Source organism: Parasteatoda tepidariorum, chromosome 5, assembly GCF_043381705.1.
Source record: "Parasteatoda tepidariorum isolate YZ-2023 chromosome 5, CAS_Ptep_4.0, whole genome shotgun sequence".
In the NCBI taxonomy this organism is placed as follows: domain Eukaryota; kingdom Metazoa; phylum Arthropoda; class Arachnida; order Araneae; family Theridiidae; genus Parasteatoda; species Parasteatoda tepidariorum.
This window is the reverse complement of record NC_092208.1, coordinates 93,382,837-93,404,203: the sequence shown is the minus strand read 5'-3', so window position 1 is coordinate 93,404,203 and position 21,367 is coordinate 93,382,837. Positions and strand designations below refer to the sequence as shown.

Sequence of the window (21,367 nt, the reverse complement as noted above, 5' to 3'; positions counted from 1 at the left end):
ATTAATTATACAGTTAGTAAGCATTTATTAATTTGTTACCACATATTTCACTTACCTAAATATTTATAAATTCGCTTACAAATTTTTAATTTTCCACTACAGTAAAATAAAACCGATCAAACAATAGTCAAATATATTCATTAATGTATTACAATCTGATTCATTTACCTAAAAAGGTTCTACAAATTTTTAATGTCTTAACTGAAAATAAATGAATAAATAAATAAAAAATAAAACTAATATGGAACAAGAAGCAAATATATTTATCGATTTATTTCCATAACCTTAATGACATTTTTTAAAAAAACATAGATTCAAAACGTTTTGTCCAGCTGTGGTCAGTGCGCCAAAACTGTAATCTAGTCATGTATCGCCAAATATGGTAGGTGGTGGGGTGTAAAAAATGGGTGTTACTAAGAGGGCCGATAGTCGCTATCGTGATGTTGAATCGAGTGTCCGATCATCTGAAATATGTTGTGTTTTAGAATATTCATCATAGCAATAGTAGTCCTAACCCCAACAACTGCTGTCCACTGGATGTGAGTATTTATTTTAAAACATTCTAAATAATTTAATTTAAAAATAATATAAACTCTTAAGATTTTACATATCTTATATTCCATTACATCATATAAGAAAAAATTGAGAACAAAGAAATGGGAACTGAAAGGCCGCAAAAGTAACTTAAAAGTAAATGTTTGTAAAAGATAATTTATGCTCATTATATAATGAATAGTATCAGAGAAAAGTCGCAAAAATATTTTTATGAAAAACATAAAAATATAATAATTTATCTGATTTTAATTGTTATTTCGTTTTAAACATACTTTTAACATGAGTACTTTAGAAAAGCTGTTTTAAGTTCATTAATTTTTTATTTTTAGATACAATGATGTGAATTATTCATATTTTTCAGACTCGTCATAATATGTAAAAAAATCAATGAAAAGCAGCAGAAGTATGACTAAAAATTATAGTAATAGGGAGATGATGTTCTCATTTTAATTGTTCTTCAATTTAAACATAATTTTCTTTGAGAATAGTACATAAAAAGCCGTCCTAATTTTTGTTTATATTTGTCTTTAAGATACAATTATATTTACTAGAATAATTAATTTACATGTAATTATGCATGTTATATTTGTAGACTAGTCTTCTTTACTATTTGTATGATATTAAAGATAAGTCACAAATTTATAAAGAAAAAATTAAAAAATATATTGGAGATCATATTTTAATAATCAGAGCTTTACAGTAAAAAGTATCTGAAATAAGAAGAAAAAAAAAGCTGTATTAGGTTTTAAAAAAGCTGTATTAGGTTTTAAAAAAAGCTGTATTAGGTTTTTTAGAAACTAACCACATAGTATCATAAATATGTATCATATCAAAAGGAAAGCCCAAAAATTACAATTAAAAATTGTTAAAAACTGAGAGAAAATAATTGTATTTTAATTAATAATACTTAAACATAATTTTTTGCTTTTAGAACTACAAACTTTTTTAGGTTATACATTTATTTTTATGTAATTATGCTTATTAGATATAACTTATCAAATTTTTTTTATTAATTGCAAAAATGTCGCAAAAATACGAAGAAAAAAAAGGTAAAAAATGAAAAGAGAAAAATGATTTGGTTCTAATTTTTGTGAATATTTAAACATAATTTTTTAAGGAAAAAAGTATCCACAAAATACTGTTCTAGTTTTTCACCCAATTTAATTACTTGTTTTTACTTATTTATTTATTATTTCGATAGAACTATGGGTGATAGATATAAGTAAATATAAGATTAGGTATAAGTATAATTGAGAAAAAAGTAATGGTAAAAATAGGGGGAATAATCATAATGTTTAATATTGACTATGATTTAAACAAGATTTTACTTTTAAAAGTACTCATAAAAATTGTTCTAAAACACTGCATTTGCGTTGCTTATTTTAGGGTATTTTCATGTTTGTTTCATAAAACTGTCGAAATCGTTACAGCATGATATCAAAGAAAAGTCGCAAAACTATGGGGGGAAAAAACAGGGAGGAAGTAATCGAATTTTAATTACATAAACAACGTAAACATAATTTCTTACTATGAGAAACGCCAAAAAAGCTGCTCTAAAATATTTTACTTTATTTATTTGTGTTTTAATTGTGTTCTTAGACGTAACGAAAATTCGTTACTTAACGAAGAGAAGTCGTGAAATTAAGAGGGGAAAGACAAAAAATGAGAAGAAAATAACGGTTGTGCTTAGTTTACGATTGAAACATAATTTCTTACTACGAAATGCACCCATAAAAAAAATGTTCTAAAATGTTTTGTTTTGATTTATATATTCATTTTTTAGTTATAATTATATTCGTTAGACATAAGATGTGAAGAAAATATAACAAAGTCTCAAAATTAAAGGTGGTCAGAACTCGGAAAGCATAATTGCGATATAATTATCGATCATTTTTTTTATAATTTAAATGTAGTTTTTTATCAAAAAAAGTAGATATGTATAAAATGGCGCTTAAAAATTTTTTAAGATCTTTTTTTTCGTTTCTTTTTTTTTATTTTTAGATATAACAACGTTTGTTAGTTATAACGCTATAACTTGTCCAATTACTAGTCAAAAAATGTATGATATGAGATAATAAAAAAAATGTAGTGAAAGTTGAAAGAAAATAGTAATTTTAATAAATTATTGTTAAGATATAAAACTATTTTTTCTTCGAAAAGTTCACTTGAAAATTTGTTTTAAGCATTTCACGTAATTTAATTATTTTTGTATTTTCTTTCTTAAACGTTACTAGTCAGATTAGTCACATGTGACAACATGTATGATATTAAAAAAAAAAAGTCGCACAATTAGAGGGGGAGAAGAGAGTGAAAATATGAAAAAAAGAATTATGTATTTTAATCGTTGATTATTTTGTTACAATTTAAACACTATTTTTATCGAGAGAAATATCCATGAAATGCTGTGTTAAAACTTTACGTTGCTTCCTTTTTTCCTTTTCTTTTCTATTTTTTTCCTTTTAATATATAACTGCATTTGCTAGATGCCAAATTAGCCAAGTTTCATGAAGATAATATTTAAAGAAAATTCGGGAAATGATATAAAAAAATTTCATTAAATTTGAAAGTAAACAGTAGAAAAGTAAAGCACTCACTCATTAGCCCAAACAACAATTTTAATAAATTATTGTTACGACTTGAATTATTTTCTTTGAAAACCTCACATAAAATCTACTCTAAACCTTTGATATTATTTTTTATATTATTATGTTTCAAAGATAGAACTATTCAAATTAGTCATAAAAGAGTTGATAACAAAAAAAGTCGAAAAAATATCGGGGAAAAAATTATAGAAACCTATAGTGGTTGAAAAAATAAATTTTTCTCTCATTATTTAAATTGTTTAAACGAAATTTCTTTCACCGTAAAAAAGAACCCATTGAAAAATGTTAAGCAATTTTCCTAATTAGTTTTTTAAAAGAAATTGCCTTATACAACGTTATAGATACACAAATAATTTCTAAACTGAGACGGAAAAAAAACAACATATTTTTGAATAACAAAAACTAGCATATATCATTTTGAAGAGAAAGTTATAAAAACTGTATGAGGACTATTCATATATCTTCGTTATTTTATTGTATATTGCTGATATCTGTGAAATAATGTACCCCATTAAAAGAAAAAAAATTACTAAAAATAAAAGTACGAAAAATTAATGCATCATGTAAAAATTACTTAAAATAGTCTATGACATATTTAACATTTTTGTGAGCATTTAATTTTCAAAATAATGTTTTTTATTTGTCGTCCTTTAGCATTATTATTATTATTTAAAAATTCCATTAATGAATTACAAATTAAAAATTAATTAAGCAATATTTTACTTGATATTAAAGAATATATAAAAAATAAAACTGAATTGATGATATTTTTGCAAAGTTTCAGTCATATGTATTTGTCAGTATACTAAGCATGAAAAACATATCAATAATTTTAAGAACTCATAATTTTATTGTTGTTTTTGTGCGCTAAAATTTGTCGAAGATTTTATTTAAATTAAGTTACATCTAATAAATGAAATAATCAAAATAATAGATTACTCAACATTAGAAAATTGACAATAAAAAAATCTAATCGAGGAAGTAGTTGCAAGCTTCAAACAAAAACATTCATAGTTTGTTTGTTTGTTTTTTCATTTCGTTTCACTGTTTGAATTTTCTTCTAAAATATAACCGGCAGCAGTCTGTCCATCCAATGAAGCATAAAGTTTACGACAAAGAACATTCTTTACCTTTACAACTACTATAACTACCGTTACAATTACTATACTACTGTGGTAAAAAAAAAAACATGTTTACAAAACTATACGGTTTTTTTTTAACCATTTACGAGTAACATGGTTTCAACGAAATTTACCTGGACATTGCAGCTACGTTTTTTGTTAGGTAATGGGCATTGGAGTTAGGTTATAGTTGAGTTGTGTTTTTTTAAACTAATCGTGGAACCTGGTTTAATTAGTTTATCTGGCTGTTTCACCTATCGTAAAAGATGGAAAATACTAGACTTTTTTGTGCTAAGCAGCTATATTGTGCTGCTCTCTATACGTGAATGAGAGAATCGTATTCTAATAGTCTAGGTTCACGAATTGGGAAGTGCAGGATGCTAGAAAAGAAACTCTTCGTGTGTTGAAGGGAATGGAGTAAATATTGTGGTGTCAACTCTGGGACTCGTACCCCTGTTTTGTCGGTCATGAGATTGACAGGTTAACCCTCTCAGCTGTAACATGTAAAAGGTATTGCAAGGAACTGAATGGTACTTTATTGGTTGGACCTAGTTGGTGCGATAAAATTTTGCTTATTTAACTGTATTAGGTGAAAGCAGATAATAAACGGTTTTTCTTTTAGTTAGCAGTTTGAATATCAACTTATTTATAGTTATTTGGCAGTTTCGCTTAAATATGGAAAAATACAAATTAAATAAATTGTTAGTCAACCATTTTTTCCGAGAAATTTCTAATAGTGCTCCAACGAAAGTGAGCGAAATCATTGAGAGCATTTACGAAATTCAGTTTTAAATAGCGTTTTGGCTTATGCAATTTCAACAATTTTTTTTCAATTGTTTATTCATGTTACAATGAGCTTTATTTCTTATATAGACTTTATATTTCTCCTTTACTTTTTTATTTACTTATGAATTTTTCGTCAATCAAAAATAGGCGCATCAAGTATTACATAAAACACAATATTTTTTGTGCATAAAATTGTGTATTAAAGGCAATCTTATATGCAATAATAAATTTAAATAATTACTAACGATTTTAAAATCATTATCTGGAGCTTCAAAATAGTGCTCATTATTTAATTTATAAACTTAAACAATATGTATTCAGGGTTGTAAACAGGGGTGAAAGCGAGACGGAAAAGAAGAAAGGCTGGTAGTAAAACCATTTCAGTTATAGCTAGTTTTCGGGAAGAGTTTACTTATTCTTTTTTTAAACTACTCAACAATCTATACGTTATCTTGGAAAAGGAGAAGTTTTATATAGATGCAGAAATTTTATTTTTCTTGAAAAAAATACTAGAATGAAATGTTTTTCGTACCAGTTTTTGCTCTTTTTCGTCTTGCTATATAAGGGCTATCAGACATGGTTGTAAACTCCCCTGAAAACAGAAAAAACTGGATGTATAACAATTTAACTTATTATCAGGAGGTAAAAAGTATTAAATAATTCTGAAATAACTTTATTTTTCTTTTATTAGATACTAATTTTCTCTTATGACTTTTCTATTTTCAAATTGAAACTTTAAAGTGCTTCCGGTCTATAAAATATGATAACGAATGAATAGATGGGATAAAATAAATCACTTTGATAACAATTATTGAACCCATTTTGAATTGTAAAGTTGAACTGAATAATAGACATCTCATGTGAATCCTAAGGTGCACTGTGAATTAAAGTATGGTCAAATCTATGTAATGCTATATAAATATGGTAAAATTCACCGTGTTTCTGGTTCTATGGAAACACCGAAAAGCTTGGTAATTTTTACCGAAGTGCTTTTTTAATGATTTTTGCAAAATTAACAACAAAACGTGATTTTATAATGGGTGTTAAATTTTGATAAATGCAGTAAAATTTGATAATTTTATCATGATACTTTAAAGGATATTATGAAAACCATTTATTCGGTTAAATTCATTTTGCAGTTTTTGATTTTTTTCTAAATACGAGGGTTGTCCATAAAGTAAGGTTCCCAACGAATTTTCACAATGAAAAACGTGTTTATTGGCATTGAATAATACATGTTTGGAAAACTTAGACTTCCCTCTTTTTTTCGGCATAATCGCTGTTTAGATCAATGCATTTTTACATGCGATGTACCATCTTCTTTATGCCTGAGTCGTAGAACTCTGCCGCCGCTCCGCGAAGATAGCTTAAAACAGACAGAATTTGCTTAAACTTCTTCGGCTTTGGCGAGCATGGATGCTTCCACTAACGGGATTGTTCTTTTGTTTCCGGTGTCATGTAGTGGACCCAGGTCTCGTCCCCAGTGACAACAGAGTCCAAAAATTCCTTGCCATCGGTTTCGTAGGCATGAAGAAATTCGCAGGCGGCTTCCACACGTTGCCGTTTGTTGTCATAGTCATCCGTCCGCATTTTCGGGACCCACCTTGCCCAAACCTTGGCATATCCTAAGCGGTCTCTCAGAATGTTGTGAATGCAGGACTTACTGACAACAGGGATCATCTCGCTGAGGTCCCGAACCTTCACCCTTCGATCTTTCAGCATTGCTTCTTCCACTTTCGCAAACGCTTTGTCCGAAAACGATGGCCGGCCAGAATGTTGTTCGTCATGGACGTAAGTCCGTCTTTGAATTCTCTGCACTATTTGCGCACAGTTTGCACACTCATACACTCTTCCCCGTACTCCTCACAGAGTTGGGAATGAATGTCCACCGGAGGAACATTTTTTATACTCAAAAACAAATCACAGAGCGTAATTCGCACCTGGCGTGAGAAACAAATGGAAGCTTTATCTTTCACGGCTACCAAGACAAGAATTAACGTTGTAGATACCTCGCCGGGGCGGGAACTGGGGCAAAGGGAGCTAAGTTACACGCCAGTCTCAACAAATCCCGCTTAACAGCGTTCCTAGCATCCGCAGCTCCTTGGGAGCCTTATTTTATGGACAACCCTCGTATGTGGTGATAAGAACTATATTTTTTTAAAATCAGAATTTCCAGCACACCATTGCCACCAAATAAAGGGTGTATATACCGTATATTTCAGCTTTTATTATCAGAATTAAATATTTTTTTCACCAGAAATTAGTATTGTAATTTGTCAGGATTTTTTCCTCCAAGTACAGTTTAGAGAATGATTAAAAAATTTCTTTACATGAATAAATTAGAAAAAAGTATATTATATTTTACTCTTGACAAGCTAATAAGTTTTAGTTTATAGAGAGTCAAACAATTATTCTTTTTTTGTAGTAGTAATTTTTTGGGACTAACATAATAAAATTAAGCAACAGAAGAGAAGAAAGAAACTCATTAAAATATGGTAGGATTCAAAGTAGGAGTGAAACACGCTAAATAGAAAATGATTAAATATAGATTAAAATTAGTGTTTTTGACTTACTAAGTTTACCGTTATCAAATGATGAGGAATCATTATTTTGCATTAATAATTTTATGTCACAAATAGTAAAATTGAACTACAAAGGAGAGAATCTTACGAACTAACCTTACAAAAATCTAGTACAGTTTTCGAGGGATACGAAATTCAAGGAGGAATCATTAAAAAAAAAAGAAAGAAAGAAAAATGGGAAAATGTTTTACTTCTTTATAGATTTTCATTTATAAAGCTTCGAATAATTATTTTGCGTTAATAATTTTAATTCAAGAAAATAAAAATCGAGAACCGTAAAAATAGTAGTTTAAGCATAAAATTTAAAGAAGGAATAAAACTCACTAAATGAAAAATAATTAATTGAAGTTAGAATAAGTGTTTTTAATACAGAAAACTGACCAAGTTATAATAATGAAACTTAATAATTTCTGAGCATCAAATGATGATATTTTTTTAAATAAAAAATCGTTTTCATGTGCAATTTAATCAAAATTTTAAAACTACTTCGTGAATTTCAAGAATATTTCAATGTAATTTATCATAAATTTAAAGATCATTAGCACCTTTAGATACAGAAAACTATATGAAGAAAAAAAATTCTGCTGAAATTACCATTCTCAGTGGTAATGACATTTCTGGTAAAAAATACATTATTCAGGTAATAAAAAGTAAAATATAGGGTATTGACACCATAAATGTGGTAATTTTTATGGTAACGATTTAATGAAAATTCTAGTTTTCAAAATTATAACTCTTATTACCACATATTTACTAAGAAATAAAAAGCTAAAAATAAATTTTACCGAATGTATAGCTTTTGGGCTATGTCTTAAGGTATCATGATAATTATTATTATTAAGGATCATTACAAAATTTTACTTCATTCACCAAATTTTACCTCATTTACCAAATTTTTTAACGCATTATAAAATTATATTTTATTGTTAATTTTAACAGAATCATTACTAAAGAGCTTCGTTAAAAATTCCCAAGCTTTTTCGTAATCCCATAGAACCGGAAATACGGTAAATTTATCCATATTCTGATAGTTTTAACAAATTTTAGCTTCAGTGTAATTAATCAAAACAAGAGCATGAAAAAATTCTAAAAATCAAAAAAGGTTCTCTTGCAAAGAAAAAATTATTTGTGGGGGAGAGAAAATCAATGAAAAACTAATAAAACTAGATTGTGAATGTCAATAACACTCTTATTAATACATAATAACGTAACAATTCGTAACATAATTTAAACAATTTTTAATGGACGTAAGAAAACCGGCAAACTCATAAAAATTTCTAAACGAAGATGTAAATGTTTTTTTTTTTTTAAATAAGAATTCTTCTTCGTGTAGAGATAGATAAAAATTATTATGCATAATACTTCCTTCTGTATTGTTATATAAATTAAGCAATTATCAGTACACCTAGATATTGAGGATGGGCCGAATCAAAACAAAACCCATAAAAAAAGATTATGTATTTTTTAAAATGAAAGTTCTTTTTTCATGAGAAGATTAATGAAAAATTTAAGAAATATCATGTAAGTTTCCATAATACTTCCTTCAGTATTTTTATATAAATTAAACAATTATTAGTGCTCTTCGATATCGAGAATCAATCAAGTCATAACAAGACCAAAGAACTACATCATGACAAACCAATTAAAATTTCCAAAAGATGATGTATTTTTTTATATAAAAGTTCTTTTTTCATGGGGAGATTAATGAAAAATATTAGAAATATCACGCAAGCTTTAATGTAACACTTTCGTCAATTTTTTTTATGTAAATTAAACAATTATTAGTTCTCTTAGATATTGAGGATCAATCAAGTCGTAACAAGACCAATAAAAAATTCTACAAATAAAAAAATAAAAAGCAATTTCTTAAGGAAAAATTCTTCTTTTTTTTCTTCTTTTTTTTGGTAAATATTTTAAAAACTTTATAACTAATTTGTAAGTTTTAATAACACTTTTGTCAAAACATTATAATCAAAATGAATTAAACAGTTATTAGCTGTCGTAGATGCAGAGAACCGGTTAAATCATAAACAAAACCAATGAAGAATTCTTAAAAACAAGAAAATGATGAATACACATGAATGGTGAATTACACAGTGAAATGAAAGAAGAAAAAAAATAATATGTTCAGACCAATGAAAAACTTCGTGAATTTCAATTTCACTTTCATCAATATTGTAACGTAAGTTTAACAGTTACTGGCGATAGACCCAATCATAAAATCTGCTATAGATTAAGCAATAGATGAAGCAATCCGTGAAATGAGATGAAATAAAATAAGATACAGTTAGTGCTCACCCAGGCATATGATCGTAAATCATGACAATAATAAGAGAAGGATTGTTTACTTTAATTTATGGTAAACACAACGGTTACCAATTCGTGCCTTCAGTCATGAAACCAATTAAAATTGAGTTACATGAACTATTTCTTAATATTATGGACATTTTTTGACTGAATTCATAAATTGCTTTCTTTGTTTCTAAATATCTCCATTTAACAGCTAGGAATACAATTTTTTAGCTATTTTATGAAAGGAATATTATCATTCATTTTGAATTTAATTATTTCCAATTCAAGATACGATGATCAGGCTCAAGAAGAGAACGAATATTAAGATTATTGTTAAATAACAATCGTTTTTGAAAAAAATAGACAAATTATTTTTTTTCCCCTAGAAACAAAAAAAAGTTCTTTTTATTAGAATATTGAGTCACATTATTGTCTCAAAGTTAGGTTTAAAATTTCAAAGCAAACCAAAGAAATACTTCTTTTTATTAAATTATCGAAATCATGTAAAAAGAAGTTCTTTGAAGTACTTGAACTATTCACTACATTTTAAAATTCATCTGTGTAGTTCTGAATCAGTTGCAGAGAATGAAGTGCAAACCTTTTAATCATTATTTATACATTTTTCTTAAACGCGTTACTTTAATTATAAATGCTTGTGCTTTAACCCGTTACTTTATAAAAGTAACGTTGCCATCTATGACTCTGATTCAGTATCAAAGAGTCATGTGGGAAAAATTATTGGAATTTATTATTTCCTAGCTGCCCAGTTCCATCATTTAATTGGAGTTGTGGTCAAATTGGGATTGCGGTCAGTCGGGGGAAAAAGAATAACGAATTGGTGTGACTAATGTGTTATGGCGTCTCGATTGCTGCAGTTCATGTGAAATCTTTCTTGTAGGTGGAAAATCCCTGTCGGTATTTTTTGCAATAACACTCCTAAATTTAACATTTCTGTTAAGTTACATTTGTAAGTTTGTTTATTTATTATTATTTTTTGGGGGGGGGGATTGGTTATTTCGATTTCTTTTATTTGTAAGCATAATTTTTATTTTATTTCATAACCGGCGTTTAACAGAAGACTAAACTCTGAGTTTACGACTATCAAAGTTCACCTCCGTAGCTTTGTTATTTTGAACCCAAAACAGAAGACAAGGGAACTCCTGTATCAGGCATTGGGAGATACTATAGCCTTCATGGAAGACTTCTTGATAGAACACACCCGCATTTGCGCTGCATGGAAACTAAACCACGAAAACCTCCTATGGTTAGCCCGACGGCAAGGGGACTCTAACCCATGATTCGCCTATTAGTGAGGATATTTTACGATAGAGCAGTGGTTGGTGCCATCCGGGCGAAGAATTAACATCGACCAGCCATTCGAACCTGGGATTCGAACCTGGGTGAACTCATGGGCCTCCTCAATCTCTATCTCCTGATTCACTGCGACTCTGTATGTATAATTAACATTTATAAATAATGTATTTTTTCGCAACTAAAAATGCATGCATAATTAACATTTTTAGAAGCGAAAAAAAAATTTTTTTTTTAGGTACTGTTAGTGAAACTCATGGCTTTCATTTTTTTTAAGGAGAGCCCAGCTCTAATAAAAGAAAAAATATATATAAAACCTCTCCCTGATCACCACAGGTTGATATATTTTTATAAATATAAATACTTATTTTAATTGCTTTCTTGATTACACCGAGTTATTTTGGGTTTTGTATAAAGTGCAATTTATCATTATGCCGAGTAAACTCTGCCTTAGCAGATATTACCAGCAAGATTTGTTTTTAACTTTTTCTTTAACAATGCAAAAAAAATATTCTCTTCTAATTGACAGTTTGCGACAAAGCAGTCAGATTCTGGAAAAAAATTGAAAAGTGGTAGGCACCTTTAAAAGAATCTGAATAACTTAACGAATTTGTATCTACCAACAAATATTTGTCAAAATAGGAGAGATGTATCTAGATGTGATAAGAAGGGATGCTACTCTAAGAAAATTTCCAAGACTGAACTTTTTTTTTGACCAAATAATACTGTCTAGCGTTGTTTACCAAACTTTTAGAAGTTTATAGCTCACTGACACCAAAATTTACCGTTCCTTGATATTAGCCTACATATTAAATCAATCATTTAATTATTTTTTCTAATTTTTTTTCTTCTTTATTTTATGTTTTTTTAGCAAATATAACGAAAATAACAGCTAACCATGTATATTTTTTTACAACTATTACTGAACAACCTGAAACCATTCATATCTCTATTTTTCACTTCACTGTTACTTATTCTTTACTCTAGCGCTATAATTTCTTTCTTTTTTAAAAAAAATAATCTTGATTTAACTTTGGCCAGCATGACAATAGGTTAGGGTGGAGGAAGCAAACTCGAGCAAATTTAGATTCAGCAATAGTACAAATTTAATTACACAGGTGGATGAAGTTCAATCAGTCCCATTTGTCAAGACTTTAAGAATAAGATTTAGCGAAGCTGATAAAAAGAAGATAAACAAAAGTCCTGACATCATTACCAAATCATGTTTTCATTAAGATATAATATTATTTTTATTTCGACCAAAAAATTTGTTAAATTTCTAATGAAAAAAAAAATGAAAATTTAATTTAATTGACAGAATTTATTAGTCCATTGATTTTTCTCAAGACTGATTTCAGTCCCCGGGACTGAAGAGTGGCACCCATGGATAAGTGACTAACTAAATGACGGAGCGATATCACCAGACAATTGCTGTTTGAATTCCGCTGTTACCCTGGGTGTATCTTCGTGCTGTATTGCTCCATTTGTCCTTCTACTTGACAAATTCTTGTAAGCCTTAATTGAGCACACAAGTCTAATGCAATAAATGTATGTTGCATCATTAAATTAACCAACTATATTTTCCCGAAATTGTAGTGAAATTAAAGTTTGTAATATTTCGATTAACCTTTGCACTATTTTGCATTTTTTACCTTCAATGTCACCTCTGACAACGGAAGTGACCACTCTTAACGCTTAAAATTTTTTATTTCTTAATAATTAGAAACGACATTATTTCATGAATTTTGGAAATTATAAAAAAAATATATATATTGTACTATGTAGTTTAAATGAGTTAGTGTTCACATTAGTTCAAACAACTCGTAAAGTTCTGGAAGTGTAAAAGGTTAAAAATTTATCTTCACTTTTTATGACTTAGAAAATTTCAGATTTTAGTCAAATATCACATTACCTGCCGTTTTTTATACTTTCTGGTTAAGATTCTTTGCTGTAGGAATGATATGAAAATCAATTTTATATTTAGGCAGAAATTATTTTTTAACTATCCAAACTCTATATATCTTTAATTGTCCTAAACTTTTTCTTCGGAAAAATCAATGACTAAGATTTTCTTTGATAGAAAGCTTTGTTATACTATTATAAATGTTACCCGAAAACTCTCCAATTCTCTTCTGCACCCTTTTTTTTGATGGAAATGGTGGTAATTTAAGAGAGGGAATTAAAATTCTTCTAGACAAGCATTGTTTGCGATGTATTTTTTCACGTTAAATTTGATGAGACCCTGCAGATCATCGGACTAATAGTTTAGTCCTATATACAAAAAATACAAATATGTATTTATTTACGCAACTGATATTGTTATCTAAAGTGAGACATTGTTTCCTACGTATTTTTATTCGAATCAAATGAATAGTTCAAAAGTTTTCATGTATAAGAATTTTTGTGAATTAAAAGTACTTCTTTCAAGATCTATTTAAGTATACATTTTGCATAAGGGAATAATTTTCAAATCTGTCTATAGTGTTTTAAAACCAACACCAACTTTGGTCGAATTTTTCTAGTTCTATGTCTGGCTCTTAGGATCACGGTGGATTCTAAGATTGTTTTAGAGGTGCTTGTTATGTTTTATAAAAATTCACTCCTGAAAAGGATTAATAATTTCTCATATTTTCTGGTTTGAAAAGAAAAACAGTTTGTATTTTACTAAATTTTACAAGTTGAACTATACTAAAATTAGTTACGATGTTTTTAAACGTTGTGATGAACGGGTGCGCGGGCATCCTTTATTCAAAAGTGTTCATTAGAATTTTTTATTTAAAAGTAGTTCGTGAATAAAAGCTTTTTTTTTTATTGAAATTATCATGTATTGAAATTGTATGGAATTATCAATTTAAAATCCCACCCAGAAAAAAGTTTCTAGGTGTGCCACGGCTCACAAGTAGGATTTAAAATGGTTATATCTCGTTAACTGTCTCTTTTTGAATTTCGTGGTCAACATAAAGTGCTTTGGTCAGTACTGGATGAACTACAATGCATCAAAATTTCAAACGGCTTGACCAATTTTCGTCGGGAATTGCGCGGTTCTTCAAAAGGGAACCAGTGTGCTTTATTCAACAAACCTAAAGAAGTCTATTATCTCTCAAAATCTATGTATATACACAATCAATACTCGCACGTGCCCTTAAAGATATTCACAAACAATCGCTCAACACCTTCGGGGATACGGGCAATAAAAGAGGAAACTTTTACAGCCAACAATCAACATCCGTCGATTTCTTCGCCACTTTCTTAAACAATGAAGCATCACAAAAAACCACCTGAAAAATAGCCAAACCCAAACACAACTAAATACTTTACCTCGAGGACATGAAACTGAAGTAACAGCTGCGGGAACTTAAAATATTGGCAAAGTGGGTTGTATCAAACACGTCGCTTTTAGTCTTTTTTATGATTTTGAGGTAAAAATTCGGAAAGATCAAAAGAATTCGCCGAGCGTGGTAATTTCTTTGGCAGGTAATGTTGACTGACGGCGATGTCTGTATTTAAAACAATAAATGTACTGCTAGGTGCTCTGGTGGGACTAGGCTGGAGATGGTTGTTTACAGTAGGATCCAACTCACAAAAAAATTGGGCCCAAGGCCAACGAATCGAGGCACGCTTGGTAATGCCGATTTAATAATAAGACTGATTGTCATCAGAAGGCGGCCGGGAAAAATTTAACAAGTATGTATTCACAAATGTTTCGTGAGACTGGTAGCAATTTTATACGTTTAATTTTTGGAATTAATTTGATAAGTTTTCAGATCTATATATATATATATATATNATATATATATATTCTTTAAACTACAAATATATTTTGGCGCAACTATTTCTTTTAAATTTATATTTTATTATGTTTCTTATTGGTATTGAGCTAAAACTATTTGTTTCTTTACATCTTTTTCTACATCCTCAGAAATAAAACTCTCACTGTATGACGATTCAGCAATCCTTGAGGCGTATTTCGCCAATTTTGAGAATCATTTCGTCACAAAATCACGTGATTTGTAACAAAACGCAAATTCTAAAATGTATGATGAAATTCTTTCCTCAACTCGGAACCACATCGGAGTGTAATGTAAATTATTGTTAACTAGAATGATGAAATTAGAAGACTAGAACAATCAAAAATAAGGTAACGAAATGAGCTGGCTGCCTGTATGGGGAACAAGGAGTTAGTATCGTGCCCGCAAAATCCCAGATTCGAATCCCGCTTTGGGCATAGGTGTCACTCCGTTCTATCTGCCCTTCTTATATTGTTGAGGGCGATATTGATTCATCTATAAGGCGTCCGCGATACAATGATTATCAGGAATTTTAGATACATTAAGCATTACGTTTTTTTTTTTTTTTTTTTTTTTTTTTTTTTTTTTTTTTTTTTTTTTTTTTTTTTTTTTTNTTTTTTTTTTTTTTTTTTTTTTTAATGTTTTAGAAAAAAAAAATTAAGTGACAAAATATTTATTTAATTTCAACGAGTTTCCTCCAGCTGTTCAACGGCGGTTATAAAATAAAATAAAAAATAAACTTGTCATTTCAGTACTTTGACGAAATTTTTGCTTAGAGAATATATCAGGGAATGGTTTCGTCTAAAACGAGCACACAAACAACAAAACAACACATAAACTAAGAGATATATTACAATATATTTTATAATTGAAGACAAAAAGAAATGAATGCACAAATTAAAAAGAAATTAGTTAACTTCTATTCTATAATGTAAAAACCGAAATCTTTTTCTCCACACCCTGTATTAGTAAAAATAAGACGTAAAAAAGATTAGTGCAATTGAATTAAAAAATATATATATATCCTGTCGTTTCAGGACTTGGGCTCAAAAAAATCTTTAGTACTCAAACTAGGTTGAGGCTAAAAACATCACGACCATATGGGACTCAGACGGGACTGGGCTCAAATAAATCCTATCAATGGAAGGTTTGGGTGGGCCGGGGTGAAAAAAAAGACATTGATCTAGGGCTCAGGTGAGCTTAGACACACATAAAAATATTTTAATAAATATTAAATAATAATAATTAAAATAACAATTGAGTTCAAAAAACCCTAGCAAACTAAGGCTCAGATGGTATTATGTTTAATAATTAACTATCGAAAAATTTTTTTGAATGAGTTTAAAAAAACTATCGATCTACCAGATAGGCTTGTGTTCAAAAAATTCTATAAATCAAAGGCTCAGATTGAATCCAGGCTCAAATAAACTCTATCGATCTAAATAACTATCGATACATATATATATATAAAAAGTGAATATTGTACATAACAATAAATCTTGAATACGATATTATGTGGGTGTTGATAGATTTATTCAGGCAACGAATATATTAGTCAATTTAAAAATAATCAAAATTTGTTATAGTGAAAAAATATCGCAATATGTTGTTGCATCGTGGTATTAATATTCGGCACTTATCGGTCAGAAGGACTAATATCCGTATTGGCGACAACATGAGAAAGCAGTCGTCAACTTATAATGTGTCACCTAATTAGAATAACATTCAAAAAAATTTTTTTGTCTGTTTCAGGGATGAACATAAGACGGGTGGTCAGGTTACAAAGGTTTTTCCCTTCTTTTTTTAAGATAAATTTGGTTAGGGATAATGATGGTAATCCTGATCCTGTTTCTTCAACTGGGCACCAAGGGAATCTTACGGCACAAAGGGGGTCAATGTAAAAGGTTTCACTTTATATAATTAATACATAATGGTAGACCGAACTATTGCTTCAAGTGAACTTGTGCTGCCACATTTTTCTTCTTTGAGGAAAGGAACCGTCCCTTTAAAGGAACGTTTAGGCACAAATGGGCGAGAAACCAGGAATTATGATATGAATTGGGGTATTCCATTCTCCCACCCCCTCTTTTTATCCACACCTTCGACATGAAGGAAAGAGGGAGGAAAATACTGTGATGCATGGGAAGGGGGTGGAAAAACAATAAGATCTAAGAAGAAGAAGGAAGAAAAACTTTAAACTAAGAAAATGAATACGAGAAAAATCATGCTAAGCAATCCTCAAACTTTTCTTTATCTTTTTATCTTTCGTTAATAGAATAAGATAGGAAAATAACTACCCGGTTCGGGTCAAATGAAGGGGGGGGGAAGGGAAATTTCCTCCGTGGTTTTTAAAACCGTAATTGCAGAGAGACAAAGGCGGAGCAGTACTGACACCCGTATATACTGTTTTGCTTAAAGTAGGGGGGGGGAATTGAATTGGAAAAGAGGGGGACTTTTTTTTTATCAGCCCACCCTGTCGGCTAGCTCGGTTGGTGTTGAAGTAGTCACTGGTGGTGGTTACAATCTGACACTAACTTCAGCATTCACATAGAATCTTGATTGATTTTTTTTCTTCTCTATTTTTTTGTATCGTCTAACATGAAGAATGTGCTGTTATTGTTGTTTCATACGGGATTTATTCTTTAATAATTAGTTTTTTACGCTTGTTTTACTTCATACTTTTAACTGTATTTTTGGTTCAGCATTTTTTTTTAATGTAAATAAATAGCTGTAGTAATTTTTGTCTTTCCAGAATTGCGAGTCATTACATATTATTGCACCAATAAAGATTAGGTGCAGTTGTCAATGAGTGAGCCAACATCGTAGCAAACATATGCAGCATCATTATGCAAGCCAATTTTTTTAATTATGCATAAATTTACAAAATTATTTTTCAAAAAAATTCATTGAAAAGAAAAAGTGAAGGTAAAGGTACAGTTGGCCCTGTTTTTCGTGCTTGGTAATTAGAACGATGAACCACTATTACGTAGAATATATGCTGAAACATTGGTTTTTAACTACAAAATAATTAAAGGATAATTAAAATAATAATAAAAATTTAATTCGGTGTAATTTTATTCGAAAAAACATTGCAAAAGTAACTGTGCCCCTTACTTTTTAAAATGAGGAAAAAATAAGAATTCCACTTTTTCTGATAAAATAGGCTACTGTATCTGTTTTAAGAGGAGGAAAAGGAAAACGAAATACTGTGCTTACTTTCCTTTTTCCATACAGCAGAAGCTGTACGATTGTATTTGCTATTAAGAAAAAACAAAGCAGTACGTATTTTAATAAAAACAAAAGCAAAGCAGATTACTATTACAGGCTAGCTAAAAATGTTGTATTATTTATTCTAGTTTCTAATTGTGTTAAAAACATTAATTGCTAACAGATACCACTAATAACCACAGAAGCAGCCTAAAGATTAGTTCTTCAAAATTTCAAAGAACAAAAATTTAGTCGAAGATTTAATTTCCTCTGTTTAAAAAACTAATTCACAGGAGTTCCAACTGGAAGAAAAAGTTTATTAATTTGTAACATCAAAAAACAGGAACAACAATTTGAGAACTATTTTCTTAATATGGAGAATTAAATTACCATCACGAAAAAACAGGAATCCCGTTTGGAGAGCTTATTTAACTAATTCAAAACATCAACGAAAAAGAGTCCTAATTCGAGGAATTAATCTCCCAAAACGTCAAGAAGCAAGAAAATCAATTTTACTAATTCATAACAAGCTCAAAGGAACTTTAACAGAAGAGCCAAATGTATTCATTTAAGACATCAAAGTAAAAAGAGTCCTAAATAGAAGAATTATTATAATGAATAATTATAAGCAGATTGTTTGTGGTAGAAAATACTTTGAAATAAAATTTTATATTAAACTTAGGTGATAATTCAACAATTCTTGTTTTATGTTGTTCCCAGCTGTTATAATATCAATAGCCATAAAAACAAGAAACGGTACAGTTAAACGGAGAACCCTTGAACATAAACGAATTTATAGGTGTCGCTCTTCTCCATTCTACCCACACATTTATTTCAATTTTTACGATCTACTATTTCGATTTTTACTACAAATAAGCGACTTTTTTCGTAAGAAAAATTTTATTTTTAGTTCGCGAAACAATCGGAATTAATTTCAGAATCAAAATAAGATTATATTGCGCATCAAGCAATTAATAAAGAAATAATAGTGTAATTACATGCGATAGCGTAGGAAAATAGCTCAGGAAATAATAAATTTTGGACTTGAAAAGATTTATTTTATTAGTGCAATCAGTTTCGAAGATTTTGTCTCAGCAACATATTTCTTTCTAAAGAGTTGAATTAATTTTATTACGGTTTGACATAAGCAAGGATTTAGATATTTGCTCGTGAGAAAAATTTAGTTAGTAACCATTTTTCCTAAGCAAGGGAACAAATGTAAAAACGGTGATTTAAAATACTGCTATACAAAAGAAAGAAAAAACTTAAGTAACAAGAAATTCAAAGGGAATTGGGCATTTTTAAAATATAATTACTATACATTAAAAATCGATTTTTTTTCCCATAAGTTTTCTAAAATTCTAAGAATTAAGAGTTGATAGTATAAGAAAGGGGGGGGAAATAGTTGTCAAGCCTTTTTTTCTTAAAATTTATCGTGAAGCACTTAAGTTGGTTTCTTCAACTGCACGGCAGAATAGCATTTATTTAAAACATTCTTAAGAGTTTCATCCCTTCGAAGCTCTTTCATAAAATAAAAGAAAAAAGATACAAATTGGGGCACGTCAAACTGGAAGTAGCTTTGATGCTATACTATATTATAGTAAAGAATATTTCGCAATGTTTTAAATAGTTAAAACAAAATTTTAATTTTCAAAAGTTGCCATTTTAGTGACTTTCTCCCATACAAACAAAAGCTACTAATTTAAACAAGCTATTATTACTTAGCTATTTAAACAACAGATTTCCCCACGCGTAAGAACTCAGATTTATTTCTTTTCAAGAGATGCCAATAATATTGTCAGAGTTACCTATGTATTGAATTTCATTAATAATTTAAAATCTGTTCGCCATTCATTGACTCACACAAACCACCGTAACTATGAGTTCGGGACATTTCAGCAACAAGTATTAAAATTATCTCTGTCGTGAGATAAAATCGAAAACTCATACTCATTTAAAACTACCTAACAAAAGGAATCAAAATAAACTTATAACTATTTATTTCACTTTTCTTTTTTTCTAAAGTAACCTGACAAAATGAATAAAAAAAAAATACTTAATGTATAACTAATTAGTTAACGCAACTTAAATTATTAACCTAACAATATAAATTATTATACATAACTATAGTGTTGCCAATTTAGATTATCGGATTTCTAGTGCAACGGTAAAAGATGTAAGCATGAAGGTAAATACTTCAAAATGGGTGTTATTTTGGGTTTGAATGTCGTGCGCACCTTGTTTGGACGTCATCGCACTTTTCAACTGTGTTCAAGAGTAATAGTAAACAGTGCGCATGCGTCGTCGTCATTACATGCGTTGCTATGGCGACCACTGCTGTTTGAAAATTTTTTTAGAATTTTTCTTTCACTTTCAATTTTGTTATGCATTAAGTTGGTGAGTTGATTTTTGAAATATGGGACCAGCGAGATCCCATAAATATTCCTTGAGTTGCGAAAGAAAGAGAATTTCATTATTTGAACGATATTTTTGTTTTTACTGTTTTAATTAAGAATCAGAAATTCTAACCTATAGTACAAACTGGATCGTTTTCAATACTAATTCAGATGAATATCACAAATAAAGAGGATTAAAAAAAAAAAATACAAACTATTAGACAACAAACATTTTGCCAATGCAGCGATCACATTTTTTTTTAAACATGTTTTCACGTCAATAACCTAATAAATCCTTTCCCCCTCTTTTTTTTGTATATTTTCATGAGCCCAAGCAATGCATTGAAAGAATACGTATTCAAATAAAAAAAGTAATAATAAATCTCGGACGCTTTTATTTTCATGAAGATTTTCCTCATGGGAGCATTTGGTCCCTATTTTCTAACTAACGTAGTGGCCATTTGCGAGAGATAGACAAAAGGATGTCGCGTGTGCCTAAAATTGTAAGAAGTGGTAGAAACTCAATTCATTTTTGAAGTTATACTTCTTATGCGACTTCCAACAAAGTTGCGTTAAACGCTTAACGCTACATTTTTATTGGCCGGGAAATCACGTGGTAGGATCCAGTTTTCCCTCATTCATTTCCATATTGTTTTGGTTCTCACTAGCATAAAAATAATAAAAGTCATAAAAGTATTGTTTTTCTATAAATATTTTTTTAGTTTG

At 29.4% G+C, this 21,367-nt stretch overlaps 1 protein-coding gene across 1 annotated transcript in view; it reads left to right on the top strand.

Annotated features, from left to right (window-relative positions):
* The first annotated feature begins 416 nt into the window (after positions 1–416).
* Positions 417–21,367, top strand: part of LOC107446521 (protein Wnt-11b-2) — a 68,034-nt gene continuing 47,083 nt past the window's right edge. Inside the window, exon 1 of the mRNA XM_016061200.4 lies at positions 417–539. Within this exon, the coding sequence (XP_015916686.1) occupies positions 472–539 (68 nt within the window). The 5' untranslated portion in view covers positions 417–471. The remainder of the gene's footprint in view (positions 540–21,367) is intronic.